The sequence below is a fragment of the Coregonus clupeaformis genome, chromosome 11, assembly GCF_020615455.1.
Source record: "Coregonus clupeaformis isolate EN_2021a chromosome 11, ASM2061545v1, whole genome shotgun sequence".
In the NCBI taxonomy this organism is placed as follows: Eukaryota; Metazoa; Chordata; class Actinopteri; order Salmoniformes; family Salmonidae; genus Coregonus; species Coregonus clupeaformis.
Window position 1 is genome coordinate 50,857,826 of NC_059202.1, and position 25,430 is coordinate 50,883,255.

Consider the following 25,430-nt stretch of genomic DNA (forward strand, 5'->3'; position numbering starts at 1 on the left):
AGTTGCTTTGCAGCTTCCGGTTTAATTTCCTAAATGTTTTTTTAACATAGGGTTTGTACGTTTACAGATCTATTTTAACGTTTACATTTCATGTTTCACGCATTCAATAATGACGTTATACCCGTAGATGACGCAGTATAGGCTTGGGCCTTCAGGAAATGACTTGTGTGAGAATGATAAAGACAGAAGAGCCTTGTCTAGAACAACCACCTGAGCTGCAACATAGAAAGTGTCTGACAACATGTTGCTAATCATGCTGTGGAGGACAAGGAGATCCGCTGACACTGTACTTTGATTATAAAGGTTTATTCATAACAAAGGATTTCAGCGTCGATTTACAGATACCTGCAGGCATCTGGAGAACAGTGGACCCAAAATAATATGTTGTTCTGACCTCCTTTGTCTTCACCAAGTATTTATAATCTTTACCAAGATAGGGGTGGTTTCCCCTACAGACCAATCCCATCACTCCACACAACAGACTTCCTCTGTTTTAGGGTACTCCTATAGAACTGCTCTCCAGATGTCTCCCTGGGCCAAATCAACATTCTCTAAGCTACCATTTGCAAACACTAACAACGTCATAAATTCCTTAGATACCACACTACCATTTGCAAACGCCCACAAAGTCACAAATTCCTTAGATACCACATTACCATTTGCAAAGCTAACAAAGTCATAAATTCCTTAGATACCACAAAAGTAAATATGATTTAGGACTATTCCGCTATCTAAATATGCCATGCTGTTGTGTGTTATTTAATGGCCATATAATTGCAGAATTTATTTTTATAGCCACGTGAGGCTGCTGTGGTGGTCATGTAACCTAATGAATCACACTTTTTCCAGTATTTGGGAGCACGGACTGTAGGCCTTATATTAGGCATTTGGACTGTTTTATTAATGAATTCCACGCTGTATGTAGGCTTGTTATAGCCATTTGTGTTGCACAACCCCATCACGCAGAGGCTATATCCATTTCAATAAATGAGACAAAGCTAAATATTGATTAATTCTTAGCTATAACTTGACCTGAGCCAAATAGCCAAGGGGTCCCAAATGTTCTAGACTATCTATAGCCTATTCATATTGCCAGATCTGTTTTCCCTATCAGCCACTGCATGTGCTTCTTCAACTATTTTGTTTAACATTTATTTAGAGGCTATATTTAGAGGCCTGTGAGCTAGGGAGCTCTTTTTAAGGGAAGGCCTATAATAAAAACAGTTATAAAACACAAATAGAGTTCTAAAATTATTCCGCAAGTCACCAGTACCCAAAATGATATCCTAAATTGCAATGCCTACAAGTTGAAGGCCAATTTTTTTATTTGGATATGCCTAATTTTAACATTGAATTATTAAAGTGATAGGCTAAACAACTTTGGAGAATTTAGATAATTTTGAATACACATGAATGTTCTATTCTCTTTGATTTAGTTCCTATTACAACTCAGACAAATGACTGAATGGATGACATACTGACTGACTGAACTGACATGAAGGATGAATTAAATGTTCAAGTATGTTGGAATGACGAGTTGCACGCATCATGCATGCTCTGCACTTTATTTGGCTAGTAGGCAAATAGGCCTACATTAGGGTATAGTGACTCTATGGCTGCATGCCTCCAGAAGGGCATCTTCTGAGGCTGAGGGGTGCTTTTCCCAAGGCGCATGGTGCTGTAGTGCTGCATGGAGATCACAAGCTCTTCAACTGGACAGCAGTGTCGCCATGGAGGGAGTAGCCTATACGGAGACTACCTAAGACCACTGCAAAAGAGTGGTCATACATAATTAATAGATTCACCAAACATCTATTATTATTCTATGTCTCATTATTCCTGGTATATACTACTGGTTGTGGTTGCAAACAGAGCCTGGAGAATGGGATGGTGCAATATTGAATTAGGCATATTTTGATAAGGTGCATGCATGGGGATGTCCACGTCACCCAGAGATATGCCCATGCTGTAGAGATACACCTAGCGGACTGAAACTTCACTGTTGTAGGCATAATACAGCTAGTGCTATCTAGACCTGCGCTGGCAAACAAATCCATTACGTTAGCTACCTAAATGTGCAGTAAACTCAACAGGAGTAATAGAGAATGGAGACTTTTAACTTGAAAGCATGCAGGATACCTCTTTCCGGTCTTCCTGACTTCAAATTGTTTTTATACTGCGTTATGCTTGTTCGAGTAGTACTCCTCACAGACCGTTTGGTGTACGTTTTTTTGTTGTTGGTGAGATGTACAATAATACCTTTTAGAGTTTCATCAGAATTGCAACACAATAATTGTTCAAGCCTAAAAGGTTAGTCTGTAATTGTAACATGGTGTTTGTATGTTCACAGATGAAATTTCACGTTTACGTTCATGTTTCACGCATGGCTTTTCTTATGATCCTAACAATTTACGTATGGATTTTCTTACCATCCTAACGATACGTACGTTCAACCTTTTGGCAGGTATCTGGCTCCATACAGTGGGGGAAAAAAGTATTTAGTCAGCCACCAATTGTGCAAGTTCTCCCACTTAAAAAGATGAGAGAGGCCTGTAATTTTCATCATAGGTACACGTCAACTATGACAGACAAATTGTGAATTTTTCTTCCAGAAAACCACATTGTAGGATTTTTAATGAATTTATTTGCAAATTATGGTGGAAAATAAGTATTTGGTCACCTACAAACAAGCAAGATTTCTGGCTCAACTGTGGGAGCAATTATTAGGAAATGGAAGACATACAAGACCACTGATAATCTCCCTCGATCTGGGGCTCCACGCAAGATCTCACCCCGTGGGGTCAAAATGATCACAAGAATGGTGAGCAAAAATCCCAGAACCACACAGGGGGACCTAGTGAATGACCTGCAGAGAGCTGGGACCAAAGTAACAAAGCCTACCATCAGTAACACACTACGCCGCCAGGGACTCAAATCCTGCAGTGCCAGACGTGTCCCCCTGCTTAAGCCAGTACATGTCCAGGCCCGTCTGAAGTTTGCTAGAGTGCATTTGGATGATCCAGAAGAGGATTGGGAGAATGTCATATGGTCAGATGAAACCAAAATAGAACTTTTTTGGTAAAAACTCAACTCGTCGTGTTTGGAGGACAAAGAATGCTGCGTTGCATCCAAAGAACACCATACCTACTGTGAAGCATGGGGGTGGAAACATCATGCTTTGGGGCTGTTTTTCTGCAAAGGCACCAGGACGACTGATCCGTGTAAAGGAAAGAATGAATGGGGCCATGTATCGTGAGATTTTGAGTGAAAACCTCCTTCCATCAGCAAGGGCATTGAAGATGAAACGTGGCTGGGTCTTTCAGCATGACAATGATCCCAAACACACCGCTCGGGCAACAAAGGAGTGGCTTCGTAAGAAGCATTTCAAGGTCCTGGAGTGGCCTAGCCAGTCTCCAGATCTCAACCCCATAGAAAATCTTTGGAGGGAGTTGAAAGTCTGTGTTGCCCAGCGACAGCCCCATAACATCACTGCTCTAGAGGAGATCTGCATGGAGGAATGGGCCAAAATACCAGCAACAGTGTGTGAAAACCTTGTGAAGACTTACAGAAAACATTTGACCTGTGTCATTGCCAACAAAGGGTATACAACAAAGTATTGAGACACTTTTGTTATTGACCAAATACTTATTTTCCACCATAATTTGCAAATAAATTCATTAAAAATCCTACAATGTGATTTTCTGGATTTTCTTTCTTCTCATTTTGTCTCTCATAGTTGATATGTACCTATGATGAAAATTACAATTTGCTATGGAAAAACCTGAAGCAAGCCTTTCTGATTGGACACATTCAGATAACATTTCCCAGTTTCCCTCCGCTTTGGACAGTTTTTCTTCTGTTTCTTGCGTACTGAACAGGACCCAGGTGCATCTTTTGACCCCAATGGGTAAAATAATACATTTTGTGTGGATAATCGTCTAAGAAACCCAATGGTCCAAACCTCATGTCTCTATCATAATCCATTCAATCCATTTACCCTTGTAGGATGGCCAGAATTAGGGAGACTAAATCAATGGAGACCAGAGAAAAAAAGTGGTCAGAAATCTGGAAAATAGTAATGCGTCAACTAGGCTGGATTCTATGCAAGAATTTAGGCTACTGGCTACCTGACAGGCTCACTTTCCCGTTGAACTCGTCATATTTCTTCTCGAATCTGCAGGACATAAAACAATTTAGAGGTAAGATGGATATGATTTTGAGACATGACGTGTTTTCATGTTTTAGTATACGCATTTCATATTAATTTGAAATTCCTGTTTTTCTAAGATTTCTCTGAGCTCATACTAAGCTTTTTATTTTCAAAGCCTTTTACATTTATTTCAGCTCATGTCACGCAAATTGTGCCTTATGCGACCCGCGGAAACAACTTTAAAGACCACAAAATATAAAATCTACTGAAGTTGTTACGAGAAACCTGCACCGCTATCAACAGAACTCGTTGCTTATTATCGGATGTGTTAGGTTACGAAATCCGACTTTTTGGATATACTCTTAATTAAATGTTAGGGGAAGACCCCACTGAACGATTCAGAACATGAATAATCATATTTGTCTTGGTAAAATGTGTTTTATAACATAAGGAAGTGAAACTTCATCACCAAAGTGCGTTTTTACCCAATCAATCGAATTGATTTATAAAGCCCCTTTTACATCAGCCGATGTTACAAAGTGCTGTACAGAAACCCAGCCTAAAACCCCAAACAGCAAGCAATGCAGATGTAGAAGCACGGTGTCTAGGAAAAACTCCCTAGAAAGGCAGAAACCTAGGAAGAAACCTAGAGAGGAACCAGGCTCTGAGGGGTGGCCAGTCCCCTTCTGGCTGTGGAGATTATAACAATACATGGCCATTTAAGGCCAGATTTTTCTCCAAGATTTTCAAACGTTCATAGATGACCAGCAGGGTCAAATGATAATCACAGTGGTTGTAGAGGTTGCAACAGGTCAGTACATCAGGAGTAAATGTTACTTGGCTTTTCATAGCCGGGCATTTAGAGGTTGAAATAGCAGGTGCGGTAGAGAGAGAGAGTTGAAAACAGCAGGACTGGGACAAGGTAGCACGTCCGGTGAACAGGTCAGGGTTCTATAGCCACAGGCAGAAGAGTTGAAACTGGAGCAGCAGCATGACCAGGTGGACTGGGGACAGCAAGGAGTCATCAGGCCAGGTAGTCCTGAGGCATGGTCCTAGGTCTCAGGTCCTCCGGGAGGGAGGGAGGGAGGGAGAGAGGGAGAGAGGGAGAGAGGGAGAGAGAGAGGGAGAGAGGGAGAGAGGGAGAGAGAGAATTAGAGGGAGCATACTTAAATTCACACAGGACACCGGATAAGACAGGAGAATAACACCAGATATAACAGACTGACCCTAGCCCCCCGGCACATAGGCCATTGCAGCATAGATACTGGAGGCTGAGACAGGAGGGGTCGGGAGACACTGTGGCCCCGTCCGACGATACCCCCGGACAGGGCCAATCAGGCAGGATATTACCCCACCCACTATGCCATAGCACAGCCCCCACAACACCAGAGGGATATCAGCAGACCACCAACCTACTACCCTGTGACAAGGCTGAGTATAGCCCACGAAGATCTCCTCCACTGCACGAGCCAGAGGGGGCGACAAACCGGGCAGGAAGATCACGTCAGTGACTCAACCCACTCAAGTGATGCACCCTCTCCTAGGGACGGCATTGAAAGCACCAGTAAGCCAGTGACTCAGCCCCCGTAATAGGGTCAGAGGTAGAGAATCCCAATGGAGAGACGGGAACTGGCCAGGCAGAGACAGCAAGGGCGGTTTGTCGCTCCAGTGTCTTTCCGTTCACTTTCGCACACCTGGGCCAGACTACACTCAATCATAGGACTTACTGAAGAGATGAGTCTTCAGTAAACTTAAAGGTCGAGACCGAGTCTGCGTCTCTCAAATGGATAGGCAGACCATTCCATAAAAATTGAACTCTATAGGAGAAAGCACTGCCTCCAGCTGTTTGCTTAGAAATTCTAGGGATGATAAGGAGGCCTGCGTCTTGTGACCGTAGCGTACGTGTAGGTATGTACGGCAGGACCAAATCGTAGAATTAGGTAGGAGCAAGCCCATGTAATGCTTTGTAGGTTAGCAGTAAAACCTTAATCAGCCCTAGCCTTAACAGGAAGCCAAAAGCTAGCACTGGAGTAATGTGATCAAATTGTTTGGTTCTAGTCAAGATTCTAGGAGCCGTGTTTAGCACTAACTGAAGTTTATTTAGTGCTTTATTCGGGTAGCCGGAGAGTAGAGCATTGCAGAAGATCTCTTTGTTTCTTGGGACCTAGAACTAGCATCTCTGTTTTGTCCGAGTTTAAAAGTAAAACATTTGCTGCCATCCACTTCCTTATGTCTGAAACACAGGCTTCCAGGGTAGGCAATTTTGGGGCTTCACCATGTTTCATCGAAATGTACAGCTGCGTGTCGTCCACATAGCAATGAAAGTTAGCATTGTGTTTCCGAATGACATCACCAAGAGGTAAAATATATAGTGAAAACAATAGTGGTCCTAAAACGGAACCTTGAGGAACACCTAAACTTACAATTGATTTGTCAGAGGACAAACCATCCACAGCGACTAACTGATATTTTTCCGACAGATAAGATCTAAACCAGGCAAAAACTTGTCCGTGTAGACCAATTATTAAGGTTTCCAATCTCTCCAAAAGAATGTGGTGATCGATGGTGTCAAAAGCAGCACTAAGGTCTAGGAGCACGAGGACAGAGCCTTGGTCTGACGCTATTAAAAGGTCAGTGCTATGATGGGGTCTAAAACCAGACTGAAGCATTTCGTATACATTATTTGTCTTCAGAAAGGCAGTGAGTTGCTGCACAACAGCTTTTTCTTTAAAAAATGGAAGAATGGGAGATTCGATATAGGCTGATTTTGAGTCAAGGTTTGGCTTTTTCAAGAGAGGCTTGATTACTGCTACTTTTAGTGAGTTTGGTACACATCCATTGGATAGGGAGTCATTTATTATGTTCAACATAGGAGGGCCAAGCACAGGAAGTAGCTCTTTCAGTAGTTTAGTTGGAATAGGGTCCAGTATGCAGCTTGGAGGTTTAGAGGCCATGAATGTGTCAAGAGATATAGGATTAAAATACTTGAGTGTCTCCATTGATCCTAGGTCCTGGCAGTTTTGTGCAGACTCAGGACAGCTGAGCTTTGGAGAAATACGCAGATTCAAAAGGAGTCCATAATTTGCTTTCTCATGATCTTTTCGTCAAAGAAGTTCATGAATTCATCACTGCTGAAGTGAAAGGCATCCTCTTTTGGGGAATGCTGCTTTTTAGTTAGCTTTGCGACAGTATCAAATAGAAATGTTGGATTGTTCTTATTCTCCTCAATTAGATTGGAAAAATAGGATGATCGAGCAGCAGTGAGGGCTCTTTGATATTGCACTGTACTTTCTTTCCAAGCTAGTAGGAAGACTTCCAGTTTGGTGAAGCGCCATTTCCGTTCCAATTTTCTGGAAGCATGCTTCAGGGCTCGGGTATTTTCTGTATACCAGGGAGCTAATTTCTTGTGAGAAATGTTTTTAGTGGTGCGACTGCATCTAGGGTATTACGCAAGGTTAAATTTAGATCCTCAGTTAGGTCGTTAACTGATTTTTGTACTCTGACGTCCTTGAGTAGGTGGAGGGAGTCTGGAAGGGCCTCTAGGAATCTTTGGGTTGTCTGAGAATTTATAGCATGGCTTTTGATGGTCCTTGGTTGGGGTCTGAGCAGATTATTTGTTGCGATTGCAAACGTAATAAGATGGTGGTCCGATTAGTCCAGGGTTATGAGGAAAAACATTTAGATCCACAATATTTATTCCACAGGACAAAACTAGATCCAAGGTATGACTGTGGTAATGAGTAGGTCCGGAGACATGTTGGACAAAACCCACTGAGTCGATGATGGCTCCAAAAGTCTTTTGGAGTGGGTCTGTGGACCTTTCCATGTGAATATTAATGTCACCAAAAATGAGAATATTATGTGCCATGACTACAAGGTCCGATAGGAATTCAGGTAACTCCGTGAGGAACTCTGTATACGGCCCAGGAGGCCTGTAAACAGTAGCTATAAAAAGTGATTGAGTAGGCTGCATAGATTTCATGACTAGTTGCTCAAAAGACAAAAACGCAGTCATTTTTGGGGGGTAAATTGACATTTGCTATCGTAAATGTTAGCAACACCTCCGCCTTTGCGGGATGCGCGGGGGATATGGTCACTAGTGTAACCAGGAGGAGAGGCTTCATTTAACACAGTACATACATCAGGCTTAAGCCATGTTTCAGTCAGGCCAATCACATCAAGATTATTATGATCAGTGATTAGTTCATTGACCATAACTGCCTTGGAAGTGAGGGATCTAACATTAAGTAGCCCTATTTTGAGATGTGAGCTATCACAATCTCTTTCAATATTGACAGGATTGGAGGAGGTCTTTATTCCAGTGAGATTGCTAAGGCAAACACCGCCATGTTTAGTTTTGCTCAACCTAGATCGAGGCACAGACACGGTCTCAATGGGGATAGCTGAGCTGACTACACTGACTCCACTAAGCTAGCAGGCTGGCTAACAGCCTGCTGCCTGGCCTGCACCCTATCCCATTGTGGAGCTAGAGGAGTTAGAGCCCTGTCTATGTTGGTAGATAAGATGAGAGCACCCCTCCAGCTAGGATGGAGTCCGTCACTCCTCAGCAGGCCAGGCTTGGTCCTGTTTGTGGGTGAGTCCCAGAAAGAGGGCAAATTATCTACAAATCCTATATTTTGGGAGGGGCAGAAAACAGTTTTCAACCAGCGATTGAGTTGTGAGACTGCTGTAGAGCTCATCACTCGCCCTAACTGGGAGGGGGCAAGAGACAATTACTCGATGCCGACACATCTTTCTAGCTAATTTACACTCTGAAGCTATGTTGCTCTTGGTGACCTCTGACTGTTTCATCCTAACGTCTTTGGTGCCGACTTGGATAACAATATCCCTGGGCAGAGTGGGTGGACACCCTATGATTAGTTAGAACTCTGAGCAGAGGGGCTTTCTTTCAATGCATCTCAAATGGCACCCTATTCCCTATGTAGCTCAATAGGCTCTGGTCAAAAGTAGTGCACAATATGGGGAATAGGGTACAATTTGGGATCCCAACATTTCTCTTTGCGGCTAGTGAAACACTGAAGTAGAGGTTTCAACAAGTTCATTGTCTGCCTTGTCACCACACACACAACCACTCACACACACACTCACTTTCTCTCGCCCACGAGCACACACACAGAGGAGATTTTTTCTATGGCCTGTTGAGAACAGAAAGAAATTGGAAAACACTTAATGGCAGAGCAATTTAACATGAAAAGATCTGCGTTTCAAATGGCACCCTCATTCCCTTTATAGTCGACTTCTTCTGACCAGGGCCCATAGGACTCTGGTCAAAAGTAGTGCACTATAGGGAATAGGGTGCTGTTTGGGACTGACATTGCTTTGTTGTGATGTATGTAATGAATAAAACCATTTTGTGAGGAAATTGTGCTTAATTGTGCTGTGCATTGAAATGATCAGATGTTAATAGAACAGTAAGTCAATTAAATCTACTGTTTCCCCTCTTCAGGATAAAACATGAGAACATTGTGGCTTTGGATGACATCTATGAGAGCCCCAACCACCTATACCTCATCATGCAGTTGTGAGTACAGTACCTCAACCACCATTTTGTCTGTCTGGCTGTGTCTTGTATGTGTCTGTCTGTCTTTCTGATAATGTAGGACCGGTGTTCATATTTCTACAAGAGGTGTCAGTACTCGCGCAGTAGAAAATAATATGTGCCGGTACTCTGTATCAGTGTGTACACTGGTCCAAATCAATCACTGTGATAATGTATCATGTTTTGCTGCAGTAAGCATTCAAGTGCTATCGAGGTGCATTTGGCCTTGGCTATTAGAAAGCAACCTGTATGGATATTAGCATTCCCCAAGAGTTGCTTCTATGTTTCCTTTATGCGTCATTGTTGTTTTAACACTGTAGCAAACACAGTCTGGCGAAAGACTAATAAAAAGTTTCCCAGACAAAGATTTTGCCTCGCCCTTGACTAAAAAGCATGATCAATGGAGAATCTCTATTGAAATAGCCTTTTAATTCAGGACTAGGATGAAGTGTCTGAAACCTTTGAAGGAAAAGATAAAGCTGCACACTCTAGCTCCGATGCAATCATTTATTCACCAACATTTCGACAGCAAGCTTCATTAGGGTTACATGTGTTTTAAGTATCTGGGAAACCAGCTCTAAGTGAGGGGTAGGTTAATTCAGTCCTCAGATTATCTGGAGGAAAGCTGTTTGACTGCATCATAAAGGGTTAGGGTTGTGGTTGAGGCTAGGGTTGAACCAGGACATGGACATGAAGCCAGGGGTATAGTTGGGTTGTGGTTGAGGCTAGGGTTGAACCATGATCTGGACATGAAGCTAGAGTTAGGGTTGTGGTTGAGGCTAGGGTTGAACCAGAATCTGGACATGAAGCCAGGGTTGGGGTAAGGATTAGGGTTGAAGTTGAACCAAGATCTAGACCTGAAGCTAGGGTTACGGTTGGGTTAGATTGACTAAACCTCTGTCTCTGTCTCAGGGTGTCTGGTGGTGAGTTGTTTGATCGCATCGTAGAGAAGGGTTTCTACACAGAGATGGACGCCAGCAGGCTCATTAAACAGGTGCTTGACGCTGTCAACTACCTCCACGCTATGGGCATCGTACACAGAGACCTCAAGGTACTGAGTGAGACACACACACACAGCTCAATTATCTTATTTCCCAATATTGATTGTTTATTTTCTCAGCCAGAGAACCTGCTTTACTACAACCCCCATGATGAGGCTAAGATCATGATCAGTGACTTTGGTCTGTCTAAGATGGAGGGGACAGGAGACGTGATGGCCACTGCCTGTGGGACGCCAGGATATGTGGGTGAGGCTGTTCTCTCTAGTAGTAGTATTTTATTAGGATCCCTATTAGCTACTGTTAAAGCAGTAGCTACTCTTCCTGGAGTCCTCACAAAACATAAACATGACATAATACATAACATGAATAGACAAGTACATCACAAAGACAAAACGACATAAATGCAAAAAAGTATACACGCTTTCATACATTTCTGCCTTCATAGATTCATAGATGCTACCGAATGCAAGTGCAATACACAAAAAAGGAAATGGAAATGCAATAACAAGGAGGTGCGTTGCAAATAGGATGACACGTCACTAAATTCCCCTGACGTGAATATAGCAACCTTGTTTCTATAGTTACCACCCGTAATGGGTATCCTGGAGTAAAGTATAGACTTTTTACGGTTACCACACACAATGGGTTTCCTGGGGTAACATGTAATCTCTTAAACTTGTAGACCTTTTTTTATAGTTACCACCCGCTATGGGTTTCATTAGGTAAAATGCAACATTCATGAACATGAAATAACCAGGCCTTGAATCTTAAGCCTTGATACACTTTATCGACCTTAACGGGTTAGTTGAGATATAATGCAACGTGTTACAGTACAACCTGCTATGGGTTTCATTAGGTAAAATGGAAGGAAGACCAGCCATGATGACATAAGGAAGTCTGCAGTAGAGACCCAACCTTGACATAACCTAAACGTATCTCTACCTCTGGGTTAACCTAAACATAATTCACCTCATCTGACCAGAGGAAACCTCACCCAAACAAAATGATTAGGAGTTTAGTAGATACAGTGGTGAAGTAGTGGGTGGTTGCTGAAAAGCCCTCCATAAGAACATATGGCAACAGAGCTTCGGCTCTCCCTTACTTCTATTATGTCCTTGTCTACTTGGGGGTTAATGTGGAAGAATCCTTATGTCCTATCCACACCAGTATGTTTGGAACATACTTTGATAGTGTCAGTTCAAGCTCAACACAGGGATTGTTATGCAAGGCCTCAATGTTCTAAATCTCCCTCTGAACCTTATGTTGTTCCCCACAGCCCCAGAGGTTCTGGCTCAGAAGCCCTACAGCAAAGCAGTGGACTGCTGGTCTATCGGAGTCATCGCTTACATTCTGTAAGTACCTCATAACATAGGACCTCAGTGGGACCGGAAACAACCGGATGCATCCGGTTTTCAGGGGACATGCAAAGAGAGAGCCCGTGACACGACTTCCCCTTTTGACGTTAAAAAGGCGACACTCCATCTTAAATCCTCCTCCACATTTACTGGATTGGTTGAACAGTGCAGAAGAGAACCTCCCCGACTGTTTATTTTTTCTCTCGTCAGGACCAGGCAGAAAGAAACGCTGCTCAGTCATTTATTTTACGCCTGCTATGTTAGGTTAGTAACCGACCATAACATATGGTTGTTTGATGTAATATCAGAGTGAATAGTTGAGCTCCTGGTGATAGATATTGTGCATTGATTTTATGGTTATTGAGGGTGGATGGTAGTTTGGCTATCCATATGTAACAGGTCACACTTTAAGCAAAGTATATAACTTATAACATTCACTCAAATGATTTGGGAATCATTTGTATAACCTTTATAAAAGTGTGACCATGTAACACATTATCTTTGGTGCTGTACAGATCTGTTGTATTATATTCTTCTAAAAGCAGCCCTGACAAATGCATCTACATTAAGCTTCCAAATCAATTAACTGTAGTCAAACTGCTCGATAGTGACCCAATACTCGTTAGATGTGAATGCTGTTAAGGTAATCAGGTGGAATAGTTTCAAAAATAAGAAAGTTGTTGCAGTGCATTGTGGTTAATGAGAGAACGTGTAGACACTAATGTGATACAAAATCCCAATGTTGATACTAGATTCAATAGGCCTACTCATTTAGAAATAGCTGTCATTTTGACATATTTGTCAGAATTAAACATCCAGTAACATTATCATGACAAACCATAATGTTTACTGTATCATTTCTCTAACTAGCAACTTTGCATTATTACTTTGCATAACGGGGATAATCTAAACTCTTTGCCAAAGGGAATAAAAATGGCCAGAAATCAAAATGACACTCACACAGAGCATATACAGTGTCTTCAGAAACTATTCACACCCCTTGACTTGTTCCACATTTTGTTGTGTTACAGCCTGAATTTAAAGTTGATTAAATTCATATTTTGTGTCAATGGCCTAGACACAATACCCCATAATGTCAAAGTGGAATTTAGATATTTTTACAAATTAATGAAAAGCTGAAATGTCTTGAGTCAATAAGTATTCAACCCCTTTGTTATGCAAGCCTAAATACGTTCAGGAGTAAAAATGTGTTTAAAAAGTCACATAAGTTGCATGGACTCTGTGTGCAGAAATAGTGTTTAACGTGATTTTTGAATGACTACCTCATCTCTGTACCACACACATACAATTATCTGTAAGGTCCCTCAGTCGAGCAGTGAATTTCAGACACAAAGACCAGAGAGGTTTTCCAATGCCTCACAAAGAAGGGCACCTATTAGTATGTGGGTAAAAAAAAGCAGACATTGAATATCCCTTTGAATATGGTGAAGTTATTAATTACACTTTGGATGGTGTATCAATACACCCAGTCACTACAAAGATACATGCATCCTTCCTAACTCAGTTGCCGGAGAGGAAGGAAACCGCTCAGGGATTTCACCATGAGGCTAATGGTGACTTTAAAACAGTTACAGAGTTTAATGGCTGAGGATGGAGCAACAACATTGTAGTTACACCACAATACTAACTTAATTGACAGTGAAAAGAAGGAAGCCTGTACAGAATAACAAATATTCCAAAACATGCATCCTGTTTGTTATAAAGCATTAAAGTAAAACTGCAGCAAAGAAATGAACTTTATGTCCTGAATACAAAGCGTTATGTTTTGGCAAATCCAACACGTCACTGAGTACCACTCTTCATATTTTCAAGCATGGTGGTGGCTGCATCATGCTATGGGTATGCTTGTCATCGGCAAGGACTAGGGAGTTTTTTAGGAGAAAAAGAAAGAAATGGAATAGATATAAGCACAGGCAAAATTCTAGAAAACCTGGTTCAGTCTGCTTTCCAATAGACACTGGGAGACAAATTCACCTTTCAGCAGGACAATAACCTAAAACACAAAGCCAAATATACACTGGAGTTGCTTATCAAGACGACATTGAATGTTCTTGAGTGGCTTAGTTACAGTTTTGACCTAAATTGGCTTGAAAATGGCTGTCTAGCAATGATCAACAACGAACTTGACAGAGCTTAAAGAATTTTTTAAAGAATTATGTGCAAATATTGTACAGTCTCTTAGAGACTTACCCAGAAAGACTCACAGCTGTAATCACTGCCAAAGGTGACTCTAACATGTATTGGCTACAAGGTGTGAACAGTTATGTAAATGAGAAGGAAAACCATTTTGAATTCAGGCTGTAACACAACACAATGTGGAATAAGTCCAGGGTATGAATACTTTCTGAAGGCACTGTATATTGATATGTTATCATCTGTCCCCTAGGTTGTGTGGTTACCCTCCATTCTATGACGAGAATGACTCTAAGTTGTTTGAGCAGATACTCAAGGCAGACTATGAGTTTGATGCACCCTATTGGGATGATATATCGGATTCAGGTGAGTTGTGTGTGTTTGCATCTGTACGCGTGTGTGCATGTGTGTGTACACATTTTACATTTTAGTCATTTAGCAGACACTTTTACCCAGAGCTACTTAAACTAGTGAGTGCATACATTTTCATACTTTTCCGTACTTGTCCCCTGTGGGAATTGAACCCACCACATTGGCGTTGCAAGTGCCATGTGGGATCCAGTACCATAAGTCCTTACAAGAAAAGTAAACCAACTAAAATTCAGAGAAGTGAGGACAGTTTGCCGGTCCTCACTTGTAAAATGGCGATTTTAGGGTTAGGTTTAGGGGTTAGGGAAAATAAGATTTTGAATGAGAATCAATTGTTGGTCCCCAAAAACTCCTCAGAAGTATAGTAAGATATAGCTGGGCTTGTATGTGTGTGTGTGTGCACATATACAATTGTTTGTGTGTAATGCTATCTTGAATTAATGGTACATGGTATACAGCCCCATGAGTGAGATTGTGTGTATCTTCCTCTGTTCCACATACAGCCAAAGAGTTCATCAGCTCTCTGATGGAGAAGGATCCAGAGAAGAGATTCACCTGTGACCAGGCTCTAGCCCACCCCTGGTGAGTGTCTGATTACCACCATACTTACTGAGCACCGTCATACAGCTGCTGATCCCAATTCACTCCATACCCCTTTCTCTTGGCCCTAACCCTTTGATGTTTGCAGATCTGAAGGGTCTGGGTAGGTAGAGTCCGTGTAGTGATAAAGCCTCCTCATATCTCTTCCATATTACAGATCTGTAAACATCAAAGTGTTAGGAACAATGGGAAGGGGTGGTAAGTGAATTGGGACCGCACAATCAAAGGGAACATTGCACCGTGGTGAAAGCTGACGTAGATAGAGGATGTCTGGGTGACGCAGGTGTTACTTAGAGCAGTGCCATGCGTGTCCTCCCACTGTCATCTGTCACCATGACTCCCTCCCCGCCTCCTAAACTCTCTGCTCTGCTGGTCTGAGACTGGGAGAGAGACTGGGAGAGAGAGACTGGGAGAGAGAGACTGGGAGAGAGAGACTGGGAGAGAGAGACTGGGAGAGAGAGACTGGGAGAGAGAGACAGAGACACACATAGAGAGACAGAGACACACACACACACAGAGAGAGACAGACACACACACACAGAGAGAGACAGACACACACACACACACAGAGAGAGAGAGAGACACACACACACACAGAGAGAGAGAGAGACACAGAGAGAGAGAGACACAGAGAGAGAGAGAGACACACACACACACACACACAGAGAGAGACACACACACACAGAGAGAGACACACACACACACACACACACACAGAGAGAGAAACAGACACACACAGAGAGAGACAGACACACACAGAGACAGACACACACACACACACACACACAGAAAGAGACACACACACACACACACACACACACACACACACACACACACAGAAAGAGACACACACAGACAAACACACAGAGAGACACACAAACACACAGAGACACACACACAAACACACAGAGAGACACACACACACAGAGAGAGAGAGAGACACACACACACACACACACACACACACACACACACAGAGAGACACACAGAGAGACACACACACACAGAGAGAGAGACACATACACAGAGACACGCACACAAGTGAATTGGAACCACGCAATCAAAGGGATCAATGCACCATGGTGAAGCTGACGCAAATAGAGGATGTCTGGGTGACGCAGGTGTTACTTAGAGCAGACAAACACAGACACACACAGAGAGAGACACACACACACACAGAGAGAGAGAGAGAGAGACACACACACACACACAGAGAGAGACACACACACATACACACAGAGAGAGACACACACACCCACAGAGAGAGACACACACAGAGAGAGAGAGACACACAGAGAGAGAGACACACACAGAGACACGCACACAAGTGAATTGGAACCACACTATCAAAGAGACACACACACACAGAGAGGGACACAGAGACACACACAGAGACAGAGACCGGGTGAGATGGATGGAGATAGAGAGAGGCAGAGGGAGAGAGAGTGTAATTAGAGGAGGGAGAGAAATCTTCTCAATAAATGGCTGCCAATTAGAAGGCTGCATCCTGAAGGATGCTTGGAGAATGCTGAGGCAGTGGGTGTCCCAAATGGCACCCTATTCCCTATAAAATCCACTACTTTTGACCAGAACCATATGGGCCCTGGTCAGAATGTTTACACTATATAGGGAATGGGGAGCCATTTGGGAAGCAGAGGCGCTAATGAACAATTAGCATGTCTCTCCCAGGCCTGGGCCAGACCTAACATTAGTCTGTGATCTGGGAATCTGTTCAGTGGACATCAAAGCCTTGTTCCAACTGCAGGCCTTTATGCTTTATGCAGTTTTTCAAATCCGTTTTGGAATACTTACTGTCCAAACAGCAAGTTACAAGTGACCAAAATCAGATTTGTGTGTGTTCAGACAGCAGTCATTTGCTGACATGGCTAGGCTAGTTGTCATAGTAATGACGGGTGTGTGAGCAGTGGTGTAGGCTGATTGGTGGTGCTCGTGCTTCCTATCACTCAGAGGCTATGTAGCAAGCTAAGGTGACAACAATGCCTGCCATGGATGTTTCCCAGTTGCTTTGAATGTTCAAAATCATAGTGTAAGAACACTTTGTAAGCCTCAAAGGATAAGATGGTCCAACTTTCAAAACGAGTCCTTCTTGGCTAGCCACAGCAGTCAACTAGCTCAGAACTAGCTAGCTGGGTAGCTGTTTAGCTTTCTAGCACATTCACTAATTTGTTTGTAAACAATTAACAAGCTAGTTAGCTACCACATGTTCTTGTCAAACTGTCAACACAGTAGCTAGTAAGCAACAAGATATGCCAAATAACAGTCTATAAACTTGAGGGCAAATACATCAGATTTGACCATTCAGACAAGTCTCATGACCAGGAATCAGATTTGTATCTGGTTTAAAACCACTTACGGAATGTCGCTTGAAATATCCGATTCCATGTGCTTTTTGGCTGTTCAGACTGCAGGAAAATAACAGATTTGAATCGGATATGCAAAAAAATAGATTTGAGTCACTTCAAACTGCGATGTGAACAGTACTCAAGTGGTGGGGCTGCCATTTAGCTACAAAAGAAATCCCAGATTGTAGCTTTAATGAAAGAGACAATATGTGGGTGATTGGCTTGGCTTTGGAGTAGAATATGAACAGGACTGTTAGGCATCTAGTAATGGGCGTATTGCATCTTACTTATTGCCTCTTGTTTGGACATCTTAGGCCAATTGCAACCATCGAAAGCCACCAGGTTATTACCAGCTGATGTCTCATTAAACCATCAATACGTGCTAAAATCACGCACACAGCTGATCTCAACTGCAACCAACATTGGCCAGCGATTTACGACTCCCGAATGGGGATGTCGAGATTGTCTTTTAGTCTTGATTACATTTAAGACAATTTTGCCCTCTGGTTGCTATTATAATTGGAACAACTTAGTCCTACTTTATGAGCAGACTAAGGGTGATTTATATATTTGACAATCATTCCGTACAACTGAAATAAAGCATTTCCTCATTTACCACAGCAAATCAACTGTGGCAGATTACCTGACACGGAAAACTAATGTTGACGTGTAGCCTACTCATTATTTTATTTGTTTCAAATTTATATAGTCCATTAAATACAACAGTCTTTAAAAGAAAATTGTCTAATATGGTAATTTCTTATCAAGATTGGGGGTAAAAATATCCCTGGATAGTCCTTATTTGAAATGTGTAACTAAATCGTGATTGAGTTTTATCAAAGGAAAATGTAGTCTAAAGTTATTTTGAATGGCATATATTATAATGTTTTGCCATTTAAGGTGAAACGTTTGATTGAAATATAGGCCTACTACTTCTTTATTCTTATACTCAAATAAGTATTTTAACATTAATCAGCCTTACTGTTTCTGATGCTCCCGATAGGTCGATATTTCAAATAGAGAATCTAGACCAGCTGTCTGGTATCATAATCACTTGATACGGTAACAATGAGAGATCAACTGATCTGCTGGTTTATCCTTGTGGGTTTTTCGTTGCAATCAAGCTTAGTTTAGCCCGCAGGTGCATGTAATCTCATGTTACTAGCGTTTTAAGAAATCTAGCGGTAACCTGCAGGAGCAGGTTAAATTATGCCTGTCCGTTGCAATCTAGCCATTCTGTCTTGGGCCTATTGTGGCTTGATAGAGTTTATACAGACTCACAATGGGTGGTTGTAACAGGTGGGTATTATATAACGTGAGACAGGTCAGTACACATCCAACACCTTGGAGCTGGTGATAGATACCCAGGCCAGGAATTTTAACCATGTAAAAAGAAAAACATCTGCACACTACATGTTCTTTATCAATACTTTTTAACCAATAAACAGACTTTGTATTTCAGGATTGCTGGGGACACAGCTCTCTGCAAGAACATCCATGAATCAGTCAGTCGGCAGATGAGGAAAAATTTTGCCAAAAGCAAATGGAGGGTGGGTATCCAATTTACTCTTCTCTCTTTTTCCTTTTTTTATTATTATTTTTTTGTCCTGCCACCCCCTGTGGCCCATCCCACATGAGATTTGATTATAAAAACACATTAATATTAAACACCCAAGCATGCAAAAAGTACTAATTTACCAAGTACACATTTTAAATTGTGTCCAACATAAACATCGTCGCTGGTTCTAATCCCCGGGCCGACTAGGTGAAAAATCTGTCGATGTGCCCTTGAGCAAGGCACTTAACCCTAATTGCTCCTGTAAGTCGCTCTGGATAAGAGCGTCTGCTAAATTACTAAAATGTAAAATGTAAATGTACTGTAATTTATTTGTCCTATCTGTATCCTGTCTATTTTGCATGCCTGCTCTCCTCTCGCTATCTCTCCTTACCTGCCTCCTCTCCCTCCTTTTCTCTCTCTGTTTCCTCCACAGCAAGCGTTTAACGCCACGGCAGTGATTCGTCATATGAGGCGCTTGCAGCTGGGCAGTAGTCTGAACAGTAGCTTTGGCAGCAGTATGGACCAACAGGGACCGAACTCTATGCTGGCCAAGAGCATGTCTGTAGACTGTGCCACCCTCTCACGCAAAGACGGTGACTGAATGACGCCTTTACGTTACTTTACCGATTTACTATTTAGTCTAGTATTTTGGATTTATCAAGCCTATCTAACTTTTTCATCTATTGGTTCCATTGACTTATGTTGTAGTGCAATTCCATATTCAGGAAGGATTATTTACTCCAATTCTGTTGCAGTAATTGTTTTCTATTAACTGTAGACTTCAGTGATTCTAGTGCTTTAGTCTTGATGTTGCTCTTCTCCCCTCAGGTCCTCCACGACCTCTGCCTACTCTGCCTCCTCTGCCTCTCTCCCCTGCAGCCTGCAGCGCCCCTGCCAGCTTCGGAGTGGAACCACAGGCAGAACCACAGGTTGTGGCTCCAGCTGCAGCGGTGGAACCACCCCGGCCACGCCCCTCCACAGTCACCACCATCCACATGGGGACTAAATGACGTCTGGTTCCGCGGGAGGTCAGCTGGGAGACCACAGAGCTTTGAGTTGGGATTCCAATTCAGCCCCTCAGAATTCCAGAATTTCTCTCCTAGTCTGCCCATCCCGCCCATTATCAGCTGTTAGGATTGAGAACTTGAGGACCCCTTCTATTTAACATGGCTCAGCACTTACTGCATTCTCAGGGCAGCACTCTGTCTGTACCCAACCACAGGAAGTGTTTTCAGAGATGTGAAATAGAATTTTGAGAGCTGACAGGATTTCCTATTCTATCTAACAGACAATCATATCTGTTCTACACGATACATTCCTATTTGAACATTCTGCTTCCTAACAGGCCACAGGTCTGGTGGTGAAGAGATGAGGAGGACCACTGTCTCTCTCTCTCCGTCTCCTGACCAGAGGGTAAAACATTTTTGGGCCAGTTTCCCAGTGCTTGAATTGGGTTGGTGCACTCGGTACGGAGTAATTGCAACCTAAAATGTTCACCTCTTATAGAATATTCACTCTAAATGGGACATTGGTGGTGTTATGAGGCCACACTATGCTAGGTTGAAGATGGAGAAGGTTAAGACAATGTAATAATTCCATGCAGAAGCGTTTGAATACAAACAAATTCATTGGACCAGCGCTGGAGTGAAAATGACTGGAAGTGAATGTTAGCAGTACAGAAAGTTTGCCATCAAATTGGAAAATAAACACTATCGTAGAGAATTTCTGTTAACTACTCAGCAAACACATAGCATAACTGTTTTACTGTCATTCTATTAGTTTAAATGTTTTTCAAATGAGCTACAGCCACTTTACAGCTTGATTACCCAACCGCTGGTCACGTTTTCAATTCTTATCCTGTAGAATCCGCAACAGCGCTGGTCCAATATTTTTGAACGCTGACGCATGGAATTATTACGTTATCTTAACCTCTGGGGTTTTTTTTCGACCTAGACACTATGGGAACTCACCATGTTTTTATTATTCTTTGTTATTGAGACTGCTGTAACTCTGTGAGACTGTGAGTGTCAGGGGCATAACGCCTTCTATGCCCTGTGTTCAACATTGCACCTTGAATCAGTGGGAAAACATTGAGTGGAGTTAGTGTTTTATGCAACTGAAAGAGCATTCAAGGGTAAAATAGTGATTACTTGTTATCCTAATTTCTAGTTTTCATTTTTAGCTGCAGTTCAGGTTGAGTAGTTCACTGGTTCATTATTCCCAACTGTAGGGCATAGCTGTTATATATTTGCTTTACGTTTTCTGGATATAAAATGTCAGAGAAACATATCTATCTGCAGAATCATGCACACACCTGTGAATGAAGTGCTTTAGTAGTGTGAGACAACTGGCATGAGCAGTTTTGATATCCAGTTGTGATAGTTGTGACTAATGATGGTTGTGACAGTTATGACTTGAATAACAGTGCATTCATTGTACACTTTTCCTAATTGAAAGGGATTGAATTATTTATTTTCTTATATTCTGACTTTTGTAAGAACATTACTTACAAAAAAATTGTAAATGTGCTACTCGACTTTTACGTTGAAATGTTTAAACGGGAAAATATGTTATGTCAATAATAGGTTAAAATGTATAGTTGTTACTTATTATGAATAATTGTGATGTAACTGTGATGCCATCCTTAGCATAAGGATGCAGTGTATAAACATAGCTTGTTGACCCGTTCTCAGGGAGATACTTTGACAATTTGATGAAATGAAACCCCAGTTATGATGCTGAGGTTGAAGTTTATGATGATACATGTATTGACTATAGCAAGCGTTGCATATTCTTACGTGCCATCAGGACAGTTCAGCTCATAATAAAAAAATGTTTTGGGGGGGATGAACCTTACATGGAATGGACAGTTTGATATATCCCATGGTTGGGGCATTGTTTTAGATTTGTTTGGGATGAGACTGAAAGAATGCATATGAAAACAATGACCACTGCAATATAGCTCAATTTAAACACATATGACAAACTAAGAAATAAAGATTGAAGTAATTTGATAATCATTGCTCCATTGCAGAATCATTTAGTGGAAGCCTGTGTAGTATAACCTACTTTAGTTAGCTGTGCTGCTTTACGTCCCCTCCTGTTCCCAGAACTGCTCACACGCTGTTTGGTCAGTGTGCTTTCATACCCGTCCTTTGAATTTAGCAGCCAGTTGCTGTCTCTCTCACTTTCCTCACTCTCTCTCTTCGCTCCTCTCTCCCAAAACTGATGGTCTTCACACTGCAAGGAGAAGGGAAATCTGTCTAGCAAGCATTTTACCTGTGTTATCGCTGCTTAATATTTCACTGTTCCACATGGATGGAACCAGCGTTGAGGTCTATTTCATTTCAATTCAGGAACAGAATTAGAATTTCAGTTTGTTTACTTTCTGAATTGACTTTATTTTAATGGTATTGACCCCAACCCTGTATGCAACTTAAAAGCTTGAAATTAGTATGTTTCGATGTTGAGCACAATGTCACTTTGGATTGTAGAACTCAATGTGCAATGTTAATGTAAAGGACTTGAAAAACTACTTCTCATGGGCAGTAAACTATGAGTATAGATATATGTTCATGAAGATGTAGATCCTCTTGTCCTTTGTAGATAAACATCTCATTAACCATATTTGCTTGAATTGTAGTGTTTATTATGGATTTTCTACGTTACAAATACTGTATGTTCTCTTCAAAAACAGCATGATACAAAGCACAATATAAAGCTTTACAAAGCATGTATGAAAAGCACTTTTATTTTTAGATGTACTGTATGTAAGTTGTGATAAATTGGACTACAAAATGACTAACTCAAAAAAAAAAAAAAAGTTACAATATACTTCAAACTCCAGGAGGCTTGGTGTGGAATGCTATTGCAAAGGAGTGACTATAAAACAGAAATATTACACCTGTATGTAAATGTATTTATATACAGTACCAGTCAAAAGTTTGGACACCTACTCATTCAAGGGTGTTTCTTTATTCTTACTATTTTCTACAATGTAGAATAATAGTGAAGACATCAAAACTATGAAATAACACATGGAATCATGTAGTAACCAAATAGTGTTAACCTCTTAAGGATCGGACCCTTTTTTTCAATTTTCGCCTAAAATGACATACCCAAATCGAACTGCTTGTAGCGCTGGACCTGAAGCAAGGATATGCATATTCTTGATACCATTTGAAAGGAAACACTTTGACGTTTGTGGAAATGTGAAATTAATGTAGGAGAATATAACACACTAGATCTGGTAAAAGATCATACAAACCAAAAAACATGCGTTTTCTATTACTTTTTTTGTTCTATCTTTGAAATGCAAGAGAAAGGCCACAATATAATATTGTAGTTTCAGATTGATCCAGTGAAGCATTGCAATACTGGACTATTTTGTATCAAGTCTGCCCAAATGTGCCGAACTTGGTCAATTGATAGAGAACATACAAAAATGATATGGTAATACAAAATGTAAGCTTACACACTCCCAGGAATGTCATACATGATGGATCATTAGTTTATACACTAACTTTAACACATCTAGATGGCCGGGGGGGATGGGTGTGGAGCCAGAGACAGCAGGGGTTCAAACTGTAGAACCCAGTTCCTACATTTGAATATAAAAATGGATTTTATCAAACAAAACTATGCTACATTTTATATTTGAGATTCTTCAAAGTAGCCACCCTTTGCCTTGATGACAGCTTTGAACACTCTTGGCATTCTCTCAAAAAGCTTCACCTGGAGTGCTTTTCCAACAGTCTTGAAGGAGTTCCCACATATGTTGAGCACTTGTTGGCTGCTTTTCCTTCACTCTGCGGTACAACTCATCCCAAACCATCTCAATTGGGTTGAAGTCGGGTGATTGTGGAGGCCAGGTCATCTGATGCAGTACTCCATCACTCTCCTTCTTGGTCAAATAGCCCTTCCACAGCCTGGAGGTGTGTTGGGTCATTGTCCTTTTGAAAAACAAATGATAATCCCACTAATCGCAAACCAGATGGGATGGCGTATCGCTGCAGAATGCTGTGGGAGACATGCTGGTTAAGTGTGCCTTGAATTTAAATAAATCACAGACAGTGTCACAAGCAAAGCACCCCCACACCATCACACCTCCTCCTCCATGCTTCATGGTGGGATCTACACATTCAGAGAAAATCCGTTCACCTACTCTGCGTCTCACAAAGACATGGCAGTTGGAACCAAAAATCTCAAATTTGGACTCCAGACCAAAGGACAGATTTCCACCGGTCTAATGTCCATTGCTCGTGTTTCTTGGCCCAAGCAAGTCTCTTCTTCTTATTGGTGTCCTTTAGTAGTGGTTTCTCTGCAGCAATTCGACCATGAAGGCCTGATTCACGCAGTCTCCTCTGAACAGTTGATGTTGAGATGTGTCTGTTTATTTGAACTCTGTGAAGCATTTACTTGGGCTGCAATTTCTGAGGCTGGTAACTAATGAACTTATCCTCTGCAGCAGAGGTAACTCTGGGTCTTCCTTTCCTGTGGCGGTCCTCATGAGAGCCAGTTTCATCATAGCGCTTGATGGTTTTTGCGACTGCACTTGAATAAACTTTCAAAGGCTACAAACTAATGTGACCCCATTTGTCAAAAGGTTCTCTGTTTTGCCCTACGTTCCCCACAAGTGTCACTGGAATCGTTTGAAGGTAACGGGTATTGGTTTACCAGGAACCTCTCGCATCCTAAGCCAGAATCATACACCTAGACCAACGAGCCATTTGGTCAAAGAATTTTTGTTTCCACACAAATGACAGTCAGGATATGAATTGATGTCTCCATGTTATGTATAAAGACACATTTTATTGGTGGTATAATAGTGAGCATAGCAGCCTTCCAAGCACTTAACCTGGGTGAAATTCCCAGCCAATGCAGAGCATTTATCCTTTACCGGTTTTAGGTGCTGGATTTGAGTTGTGGATTCTTATCAATATCCTTGTTTGTGTAAATCTTCAAAGACTTCTGTATACCCCCCATTACCTTGTCACAACACAACTGATTGGCTCAAACGCATTAAGAAGGAAATAAATTCCACAAATTAACTTTTAACAAGGCACACCTGTTAATTGAAATGCATTCCAGGTGACTACCTCATGAAGCTGGTTGAGAGAATGCCAAGAGTGTGCAAAGCTGTCAACAAGGCAAAGGGTGGCTATTTGAAGATTCTCAAATATAAAATATATTTTGATTTGTTTAACACTTTTTTGTTTACTACATGATTCCATATGTGTTATTTCATAGTTTTGATGTATTCACTATTATTCTACAATGTAGAAAATAGTAAAAAATTAAGAAAAACCCTTGAATGAGTA

At 41.6% G+C, this 25,430-nt stretch overlaps 1 protein-coding gene across 1 annotated transcript in view; it reads left to right on the forward strand.

The window, feature by feature from the left end:
* Window positions 1–22,127, forward strand: part of LOC121577080 (calcium/calmodulin-dependent protein kinase type 1D) — a 55,669-nt gene extending 33,542 nt beyond the window's left edge. Inside the window, exons 3-11 of the mRNA XM_041890843.2 lie at window positions 9,618–9,692; window positions 10,623–10,761; window positions 10,831–10,957; window positions 11,988–12,063; window positions 14,474–14,586; window positions 15,093–15,171; window positions 19,015–19,102; window positions 19,544–19,703; window positions 19,939–22,127. Of these exons, the coding sequence (XP_041746777.2) occupies window positions 9,618–9,692; window positions 10,623–10,761; window positions 10,831–10,957; window positions 11,988–12,063; window positions 14,474–14,586; window positions 15,093–15,171; window positions 19,015–19,102; window positions 19,544–19,703; window positions 19,939–20,120 (1,039 nt within the window). The 3' untranslated portion in view covers window positions 20,121–22,127. The remainder of the gene's footprint in view (window positions 1–9,617; window positions 9,693–10,622; window positions 10,762–10,830; window positions 10,958–11,987; window positions 12,064–14,473; window positions 14,587–15,092; window positions 15,172–19,014; window positions 19,103–19,543; window positions 19,704–19,938) is intronic.
* The last annotated feature ends 3,303 nt before the right edge of the window (window positions 22,128–25,430 follow it).